Below are 10,479 nucleotides of genomic sequence, written 5' to 3' on the forward strand. Positions count from 1 at the left end.
GCACTGGGCAGGATCTTGTGTAAACTCAATTATGAGGAGGGAACTGACATACTGAGACAGAGGAGCTAAAGTGTGAGCCTTCATTCTCCATTCTCTTTGTATGATATAGAACATTCATGATGTCTCTGAGGTATAATTTCTTGTTCTTTCATGTTTCCAAAGTCCCTTTCCAAAATAACACCTCAGTGTTCTGTGTTTTGGACATTCAAAGGAAAACAATCAGATGGCAGTGCCTTCATGATTTGGGTTTTATTCCTTTTTCCCAGGAGCACTCCCGCCCTGGGTCTGTAGGCTGCAGCCATCAGCTGGGAGCGGGGGTGGGGAGGTGCGGAGCAGGAGGCCCCACATTGGGAGCAAGCACAGGCACACCACCCCAGCAGGACTCCTAACATTCGTGCAGAGTCCCGCAGCCTTTACGCACCACAGCCAGAGAGAAGGGGGCCTGGCTGCCCATCCCAGCACCTGGACTGAAGACCAGCTCTCCAGGCTATGTACTGAAACCCACTCAGCTCTCAGCTAATCCCCTGCCTCCTTGCCTGAAACAGGCAACTCCAGGCTTCTTACAGAAGTGTCTTCTGTGGGCACCCACCGAGGCTGAGTTCACAATAAGGATGGAAGGACAGAGCTGCCAGGCAGGGTGCAAGAATCACACATAACAGGTCTTTCAAAGCACATCATTTAAAGTTTTGGGCACCATAGGCCTGACAGGGACGATGTGGCTCCTGCAGTCCTGCAGGTCTAACTGCAGCGCTTCAGCTCCATCTTGGCCACTGCCGCCCTATGCACCTCATCGGGGCCGTCAGCAAAGCGCAGGGCTCGAGCCCTGGTGAAGAACTGAGCCAGTGGGTAGTCGCTGCTCAGCCCTGCTGCTCCGAAGGCCTGGCAGACACAGGGCAGGAGGGGAGGAAGCCCTGGGTGAGCCCTCGTCCCTGAGAGCTCCAGGAACAAGTGCCTGCTCTTAAGATCTCAGAACGGCTCATAACAGCCACCTTCCCAAGCTTGTCCCCTGACACCTGTGTGATAACGATGTTCTGGAAGACTTCAGGTGGGGCCGCACTTGCCATCCCAGGGATGCCAGACTCTCCATGTCTGCTCTGCTAGGTGACTTCTGCCATCGGGAAATCCCTCTGTTGGGGCCAGGGATTGAGATTTGGGAAGGAGGCATCCCTGCATGGTTAGGAGGCTGGGCCTGGTGTAAGAAGGACCTAGGTTCCCCAAATGTGAGCTCAGCTCCTTTCAAGCTGAGTGACCTTGGACAAGTCACTTCACTTTCCTCTGCTTCTGTTTCCACATATTCAAAATGAAGGTAGGAATAGAACCCCTCATAGGGTTGTACTGAGGAGGACAAGGAAAGTCACATGTGGTGAGTGTGCGACAAAGGGCGGCTATTAGTTTACAGGAGGTTGGGCAGCTGAAGGAGAGGGAGTTTTGCATCTGTTGTAAATGATTCAGACGAATCAGTGACCCATCATCTGTGCTCACCTGAATAGCACGATCAGTCACTCGGTAGGCCATGGACGGGGCCACCATTTTAATCATGGCAATGTCCAAAGCTGCAGCCTGCAAGGGAGAGGAGGTGTGGTTAGGAGGGCAGACCCGAGGGCTGAACACTTGGAAGAACGATCAGTTTCACAGGGAGGAGTAGAAACAATAGCTCAGAACAGAGGCTGAGGTCCCGCTGGACCACAAGCCTTGCCTGGTGCGTGGTCCCTGCCCAGCACTGACGGGGGTGGAGGGGGCAGCGGGGTGGCTAGGAAGGGACTCAGGATGTTGTGCGGTGTGGGTGGCTCTCTGATCAAGGAAAGACTCAGGGCGTCTTCCCAGGTGACGGGCAGCATCGCCAGCACACACAGAGGGCGGAGTAGTGAGTGGCTTGTGCCTCATTCAGGGTCACGGTCAGCTCTGTTTCCAAAGGGTAAGTGGAACAAGGCCAGCCAGGGCTCTGGGGAATTGAGCTGCAACGATCTGCCCTCAGTCTGGGATTTTAATCGAAGCCCCTGAGAGCCCTCATACCTGGCACTAGAGTGCCAAGAAACAGGGAACTTGAGCCTGGGTCAACCCACTGCTACCGAGGCCTCTCGGCTAAGGGGTGGAGGCCCCGTGGAGAGATGGAGAAGGCAGGGGTCAGTATGGCATCGTACCTGGCTATTAGAGGCCCTCAAAAAGAGCCATTTAAAGAATAATGTCACACTTGAAAATAAAGCTTCTCTTCTGGCTAACTCCATGGCTTACTCTTAGTTTGCTGGATGCCTGTAAGTCCAGGTGGGGCCGTAGCTCAGGCTGGGGCCCTGTGGCCCTGTCAGGTCCACTGTCTTGAACCCAGAAGGTCACTGGGTCAGTAAGAAAGTTCAGTCCTCTTTTATTGTACCTTTTCCATTTTTGAAAAGCTGCCCAAGTAGTCCCAAGGAGAGTTGAAGCAAACTTATTTATGTCAAGGAGCCAAGCGCTTTCTCCATGGTTTGCTGAGTGGGGAGGGAAGAGTCAGCGTCTAGACATTCCTGGGCCTGCGTCCCTCACCGCGACCTCAGGACCTGTGCTCTGTGAGGCCCCTCGGCCTCCTACCTTATTTCCTGCCACGTCCATGACATGGGCAGCTTTCAGCACCAGCAGCCGGGCCTGCTCGATCTCCACTCGGGACTGGGCAATGTCTGCCAGGACCGTGCCCTGCTCTACCAGGGGCTTCCCGAAGGCCATGCGGGACTTCGCCTATGGACACAGGAGACAGGACGGGAGGCACAGGGCTGTGCCCTGCAGAGGAGGTGGGTGGAAGCACACAGGAGAGGGCTGGAGGGGAAGGGGGGCAGAAGCGGGACCGTGCAGCTCAGGTGACACTTTGCCAGCTCTCCAGCCACTGGAAACTCCCAGGGAGAATAGCCAGAAGCAGACAACGTTCGTGGGCACCGCGGAGCTAGTCAACGTGGTGGCTGCACAAACTACCTCCGGGAACCCCTTTACTCCAGCCATCCAGCCCCTTCTGGGCAGGCTCGGCTGCCAGGCAGGGACAGTGCTTGATCTGAGCTGCCTCTGGCCCAGGGCTACTCTGGGAACTAGGCAGTGACTGTGGGCACCTCACACAGGCGGGGGAGGGTGCCCTCTGCTGACAGCAGGGCCTGCTTCACGTCCTGGGGTGCCCTCAGGAGCAAAGTCTGGGTGCCAGACCCCCCTCTTGGGCAACTGTTATCGCAGTGGGGATTCTACAGTCTTTGAAAGTTGCAAGCAATCAGAAAAACTTATAAGGGACGTATCCCCAGCCCCCTTTTTTTTTAACTAAAAACAGTTAATGACACAAATAATATTACTCATGGCAGAAAATGTATCCATTTTCAGACACACAAAAAAAGAAAAAACATAAACACCAGGTATGCCATTATCTAGTCACACTTAATATTTGGTGGATACCTTTTTGTATGCATAGACATACATATGCATTTTTTACAAAAATATGGAGTCATACTCTTTACAATGCTTTGTAGCCAGCTTTTTTTTTTTTTCATTAAGAGCACCTCTCTATATATCAAGAAATAGATTTCTACAGCATCATTTTGGAATTTCACTGCATGCCCATAACCAGGATTATCTGACCAGGCCCCAGTTGTTAGCCTTATACGTTGTTTCCGACGTATTATAGTCATCGCTGTGGTCAACCTCCTAGTATTAAATCTAATTACTCTCCTGAGACCAAGTCCTATGAAAGGAACGGCCACGTCAATACTATGGTACCTTCTAAGACTTCTGACACGTACAGTCAAACTGCTCTGCAGGATGGGACTGGAGACTATACCTGAGCTCTTAAGAAAGGAGCATTTTCTTTAAAAACAAAAAAACCCAAAAAAACCCAAAAACTGAAAAACTAGTCGGTCTCAACTAAAAAGGTTGAATCTCAGGTTTGCTCAGTAATCTATGCACACCGGACCATCTCTGTTCTTTGGACAGTGTTTTGTGAGATATTTTGGAGGCTCAAGGGTTTGCTTCGTCTTTGTGAAATTGATATCACCAATTTGAATTACCATTGCCAGCAAGAGCTTTCTTTTGTGTGGGCTTGCAACCTTTGAGGGGGTCAAAGAAGAATAAAGTTTTGGATGTGCTGGGGGAGGAGGATGGTGCAGGGCTGAACGCTGGAACCTTAGGTTCTCCCTGGTATCTGATTTTTAAAGATGACCTGGTAGCAGGAATGCTCATCAGTAGACCATGACCCTGTGGACCTCGGAACCTTGCCTGCTGCTGCTACAGAGCCTGGCCTTTTCCTTCCGGTCACCTCAACAGGGTGAGGCCCATTCTGCTCTGAATTTGAAACTTCAGCAAAGTAGCAGATGCAAAGCAAAGACAGGGACACAGCTTCTTGTAAAGAACATCACCTTGCTTCACCTGCTAAGTCTGCTCTCAGAAAACAGTTAGGATTTGAAGTTTGATAGGAAAACAGATGGGTCGTTCTGGTACAGAGACAGTCGCAAAGGGAAGTACTCACTCGGGCCTTCATGAGCGCCAGCGCCCTCTCGGAGTACCCGATCAGCCGCATGCAGTGATGGATCCTGCCAGGACCCAGTCGGCCCTGGGCGATCTCGAAGCCCCTGCCAGGGCCCAGGACCATGTTCTCCTTGGGCACGCACACCTGCTCAAACAGGACTTCGCCATGGCCACCTGAAAGACCCAAAGGGTACCCCTGAGCCATCTGCCTACTTGTTTTCCTCAGATGTGTTTATCTCATCTGCTGGCAAGGAGTTTATCTCATCTCCTGCCCTTTTGTAGCCTTCTAACTGGAACATGGTTGAACAGGGAGGGAGGGAAGGAAGGAAGGAGTCTATTAAAGATGGGAAATAAATCACTGATTTATAATATCAAGTGAATAGTTTGGCATTCCTTTTATAAAACATGCTTCTGCCTTAAGCTGAAACTCCCTAGCGGTATGTGACTCTAACAATGCAGTGATCCTACAGAAACACCCAAGGCAGGACGTGAACTTCATCAGCAGAGAGAAAGAGCCCCTGTGAGAGGACTTCCAGGCCTGGAGGTCAGCTGTCCACCCTGGGGTCTAGAAGAGAAGGTCTGGAGGGCACTTCCTGCCTCCTGCTCTGTCCTCTGTGGCCTCCTTACCTCACAGAGTCTGGCTTATCTTCTAAGGATGGAAGAGAAAAAAAATAAAGGGATAAATGCCTGTCTGAAATTTGCCTGCATGGTTGATACTCATAGATGGAAGTGAAATGCAGGAGCACATGGCCTTCCAAATGTCATCATACCCTTACAGATGTTACTTCCTGCAGTGGAGGTGCTGCCCAAAGCCTTTTCCCCAGGCCCAGACCCAGGCCCGCACAGAGAGGCGAGCTGCTCCCGGGGGGCCAACCTGGTGCGTCCTCCAGCCCATACACCGTCAGAGGCCGGATGATATTTATCCCCGGGGTATCCATGGGAACCAAGAGCATGGACTGCTGCTGGTGGCGTGGGGCACGTGGGTCTGTTTTTCCCATAAACACGCAGAGCTGGCAGCGAGGATCCAGGATGCCTGCCAGGAAAAGAGAGAGACCCCATCATCTGACGCGAGGGCCATCAGATCTCCTTAAACACACAGTCCTGGCCCAGGGAAGCCGAAGCCAGTGAGCAGAGAGGGCCCTTTAAGACTTCACATGATCAGATGAGGACGTGCAGGCCCTTGACCAGCAGTAAGAGCAATTGGTTTCTGTCCCAGTGAGGAAGGAATCCAACATCCTAAGAGCAGTTTTTTTTTAAAGCACCAGATCAAGTTGAAAATATAGTTTGGAGACAAGAAGCTGAAAACTGCTACTTTATTACTGGCAGTCTGTTCTGCTTTGTTCCCACAGGCAGTGGAAACATGATGGCTTTGGGCACAGGCTTCAGAATCAGGCCAGCCTTGAACTCTGGGTTCCCTACTTGCGAGTGGGGGGCAAATACCTTAGGCAAGTGACTCAAGTCACTTCTCCGTCCTAGTTTCCTTCTCTGTAACATGGGGATAATAACACGGACCCTCCGGAGAGGGGTGGTGACCTAGCACGTATGGAGAGTCCTGCAGAGTTAACGCCTGGTGAACAACAGGATTACGACCAGCCCTTCTGCTGTGGCACACCTGACCTCACAGCACGGGGAAGCCACCAAGGAAGTGACCTCCTGCCTTTCCAAAGGGAGATGCCCACAGCAGAACCAAGAGAGGGGAGTGAAGGAGAGATTCCTGGAACTGTCACGTGGGGTCACCTGGTAACCCACGTAGAACCTCTGGTTCTCCCAGGGTTTGCTGCCTTTTCTGAGAACAGACACAGAATCTCCTTTGCATCAAATGGAAATGAAGCTAGTCCCTCCCACAGTTTCTCAGACAGCAGCAGGGCAGAGAAGACATGCTTATCAATGCAGACCCACATAAGTGTGATTGAAAAATGAATTTCAGGCCAAATACCTGAGACCCACCACTTGTGACCATTTATGACATAGAAGCCATCCTCCTCTCGGATGGAAGACTCAATGTTGGTGGCATCTGAGGAGGCAACCTGAGTGACAGCACATTCTGATTAGAGATGGTCCTGCAGTCCTTGACGGCACAGCCCAGGTGGGGTCGGGCGAGGGTCTGGCCTGATGAGAAGGAGTACCTGTGGGTGACCCAAGCAAGGTACCTGGGGCTCAGTCATAGCAAAACAGGAGCGGGCCTTTCCCTCCAGCAACGGAATCAGCCAGCGGGCCTTCTGCTCCTCGGTGCCGTATCGCACCAGAAGCTCCATGTTCCCTGTGTCTGGAGCAGAACAGTTAAAGATCTGGAAAGGAGAAAAAGCAGAAGGGTGACTCCCACATCCATATTCAAAACTTCAAACACCCCAGAAGCATGGACCCGGGCTCCTTCCAAGTCACAGGCCCTCTGACACCCGCGTGAAAGTCCTTCCTCTCCCCAAGGAAATGCAAAGACCCACGACATTCTGAATATAGCAGCTCAGAGCCCCTGAAGCTCAACCACGGAGCTCCGTGGGGGAGAGAAAGGAGACTGGAGCTGGTGGGCTGGGGCCCATGGAAGCCAGCCAGGCCGTGCTCACCTGGGCCCTAACTTCCCGAGTAGACGCCCACCCCAAGCTGCTTTCTTGCTCTGGCTCCAGCCACCTGCCCACAGTGTCCTCCCCCATAAGAAGTCTGAGTTTGCATCAGTGCTCCTGAGTCCAGTGCAGCTGCAGGGAACCCCATCGGCCCAGGAGGGTGGCTGAACTCGTGTGGAGGACGAGGATTTCCTCCCATGCTGAGAAAGACATTAAAGAAGGTACCTCGGGAGCGTACAGAGACGTGCCCATGACCTCACACAAATGTGCGTACTCTACGTTGGTCAGCCCTGCTCCGTATTTTTTCTCGGGATCAGTCTCCACGGGTAGAAAAAGGTTCCAAAGTCCTTCGGCCTTGGCTTTCTCCTATCACGGGAAAAAGAAGTCAGGGATCCACAGAGGGTGATTTCATTTTATTTTGTCCCGCGGAAAATAACGAGGCCAGTCCAAACCATCGGGCTGGATACAAACCCTGCAGATCTGTGGGAGGAGAATATGAGGGTGCCTGGAGACAGCCCAGTCCTAACAGTGACCATGGCAATCAGTTCACTTCCCCGGTGTCCGCATCCCAGGCGCCCTACGTACACCACCTCCATCACTGTTAGCATCACTACTGTTGCCACGACGCAGCTTAGAACTCACTCCACGAGCACAAGAGAGTGAAGGGTCCTTTAGTGAGCCTGCGGGGACCCAGCCTAGGACAGTTGGCGGCAGCCTCAGCTGCTTTGATGAGGTGCCTAAGGACATCCCCTGATCCAGCTTCCTTTATGAGGCACAACTTTGTTCCTGGGAAAGTAACTCTGGGTTTCTGAACGTAGCTCCCAACATGGAAACTAGGAAGTCTAGCCTGGGGGTCAGGAGCCCAGGCCCTGAGTCAGACTGCTTGGTTCAGACCCTGCCCCACCACACCTGCTGGGAGACCTTGGGCAAGATACCGGAGAGCTCCACGTGGCAGTTTCCTCATCCGTGAAACGGGATGTCACCACCCACGCTATCAGTCACGGCTACTGAGTGAGCAGTAGGAGTGGACGGTGACTAAGTGATGGGAAAAAGGAACCGTGTGGGAAGGTTATCAGGAGCTCAGATTAGAGGAGGAGGCTCAGAAATGCACGGGAGCCCAGGCAGCACAGCTTAGGACAGACACTCTGCAGTCCTGCTGTGCAATGAGTGAGTGCCAGCTGTTTTCTCTCTTGAAAACACTGTTTACTCTTTCAGTTGCAGGAAGGGACAACCCGGCTGGCCTAGCTTGGCTCAACATGCCCACTTCCTGGCCGGGGGGGCTGGGTTGGCTCCTGGACTGACAGCTCTGCCAGACTGTGTCCAAAGGTGGGGAGGGAGGCCCCCAAATGAAACTGGGGTGCTGCTACCCAAAGAAAGGGGAAGAGTCTCTAGGCAGCCAACCAGTGTCCACAACACCCACCTCACTGGGTGGCTGTGGAGATGAAATGAGGTAACACACGGAATATAAAGTGCCGGACTCAGAAGCTGGGGGCTGTACTAAATAGTAGTGATGATTGATATTCTTTGCACTGGGAGGTGACCAGCTGGCTGACTTTTCCATTACATTGGGCCTGGTCTCTAGGACACGTACTTCTAGAATCAGCACATACACTCGGCTCATTGCTGTGTTAAGCTAATTAGCTCAGAGTGCAGCAACCAAGGAGAAGAAGGACAGATTAACTGGAACAAATAAATCAGGAAGGGAAGGGAAAAGTAGGAAGGGAAGCAAGGGAGTTCTGAGAGGAGGAAGAATAAGGGAATAAATATAATCATCTCCTTGTGGGAGGGGAAAAACCCACAGATTTGAGCCCAGAAGATCTGGATTGAGTCCAGGTGCTATTATTTCTAGCTGTGTCCCTGGACAAATTCAATTCCTTATCTTTAAATAGAGGTTCTTAATGCTTACCTCACAGGATTTGTGAGATGCCGTGTAAAAGTCAAATACTTCTCATTTATGGGTAGTAATGACACTTTGGATAAAAGCCACGAGCCATAATTTCACCACACTCCCCCAAAATCTTAGTTGTCATCATGATTCCCATTTAGGTATGACCACAAGTAGAATGTTCCCTAATCTAGGTTTTTCCTATGCATTCATTTTAGAGACTAGAGATGTTTGCGACATGAGTGTCTGCTTTTCCGATGCTTCTGCGCACTCCACGGGTACATCATACAGGCGAGGATTAAGTGTGCAGGCCAGTAGGTGGGGGATAGGGCATTTCACGCAGTAACAATGGGAGCACAGATCGGTAAGCACCTTTCTGATGAAAATTTGGCAATATTTATTGAAACTCAAAATGGCCTCATTCTTAGACCAGTATTTTTACTTCAAATAAATGATGCTGTAGAAACAGTAAATGGACACAGAAGCATGTAAGAGCATTCAATGTACCTTCCTTGCACAGGATCCAAACCCCTTCTTTTTTTTTTTTTTTTTTAAGATTTTTTTGATGTGGACCATTCTTAAAGTCTTTATTGAATTTGTTACAATATTGCTTCTGGTGTTTTTTTTATGTTTTGGTTTTTGGTCACGAGGCATGTTGGATCCTAGCTCCCTGACCAGGGATTGAACTCACACCCCCTGCATGGGAAGGCAAAGTCTTAACCACTGGACCGCCAGGGAAGCCCCCCAACACCTTCTTATTCTGGGGTGCTCTCTCACTGTATAAATTTCGGTGGCATCAAGGTGCGAGCATGGGACCTACACCTGACTGGCCGAAAATTCCCACCTCAATCTTGGAGTCCTGAGGAGGAAGCCTCCAGCAGAGACCTCCCGGTTGCTGCCCTAGTGACAGCCTTGGCCACGCTCCCTGCAGCCAGCCCTCCCTTGGCCTCTGCTGTCTCCTTCAGGTGGCTCTTCAGCCTCCCTGTCCATGTTAGCAGCTAGCTGCAAACTCTGCTGCTTAAGTGACCAGAGTGACCTAGACTGAGATCCCCGCAGTGTCCTTCAGCCAGCGGCAGGGTAGACAAATTATGGTGCACCTGCAATGTGGTCCTCTCGGGGGTCCATCTCCAGGAACTGATGTGGGAAGGTGATACATCATCGAATAACATAAGCAAGTGGGAGATTCAAATGTATAAAACAATTTCATTACAATAGGAATAATAATAATATATATTAATATGCTATAGGAAAACAGAGCTGGGAGGCTAATAAACCAAATTGTTGACATTGATTAGCTCAGAGGGCAGAGAATTTTAGAGAACTCTTTCTATGTCATGAACTCTTTCTACTCTTGCCATGTTTGAACTCTGGTTACTTTGCAATAGGTTTGTAACTAGGAAGAAAGAGATAACGCTATTTCTTTTTAAAGTAGGTGATGGTAACATCACAGGCAGAATATGTGCTCCTGAAGACCTCAAATAACTTAAGAACTAACACAAGCCAAGACTAATCCTGAAAAAGAACAGCAGGTATTTCCGTTATCAGCTAAAGTGGTGTCACTGTGTGTCAAGA

At 50.9% G+C, this 10,479-nt stretch overlaps 1 protein-coding gene across 6 annotated transcripts in view; it reads right to left on the reverse strand.

The window, feature by feature from the left end:
* Positions 1 to 230: 230 nt before the first annotated feature.
* Positions 231 to 10,479, reverse strand: part of ACAD10 (acyl-CoA dehydrogenase family member 10) — a 51,143-nt gene continuing 40,894 nt past the window's right edge. For 2 of the 6 annotated variants that reach the window (XM_082416766.1, XM_082416764.1), the window contains exons 14-20: positions 7,248 to 7,388; positions 6,615 to 6,752; positions 6,401 to 6,491; positions 5,339 to 5,497; positions 4,466 to 4,638; positions 2,563 to 2,706; positions 917 to 1,560 (exon numbers count right to left, since the gene is read on the reverse strand). In XM_082416766.1, the coding sequence (XP_082272892.1) occupies positions 1,261 to 1,560; positions 2,563 to 2,706; positions 4,466 to 4,638; positions 5,339 to 5,497; positions 6,401 to 6,491; positions 6,615 to 6,752; positions 7,248 to 7,388 (1,146 nt within the window). In that variant the 3' untranslated portion in view covers positions 917 to 1,260. Of the gene's footprint in view, positions 880 to 916; positions 1,561 to 2,562; positions 2,707 to 4,465; positions 4,639 to 5,338; positions 5,498 to 6,400; positions 6,492 to 6,614; positions 6,753 to 7,247; positions 7,389 to 10,479 lie in introns of those variants that run through there. The other 4 variants (XM_082416768.1, XM_082416767.1, XM_082416769.1 and 1 more) reach the window with 4 other exon arrangements.

This window comes from Balaenoptera physalus (assembly GCF_965194825.1).
Source record: "Balaenoptera physalus genome assembly, chromosome: 12".
Classification (NCBI taxonomy): domain Eukaryota; kingdom Metazoa; phylum Chordata; class Mammalia; order Artiodactyla; family Balaenopteridae; genus Balaenoptera; species Balaenoptera physalus.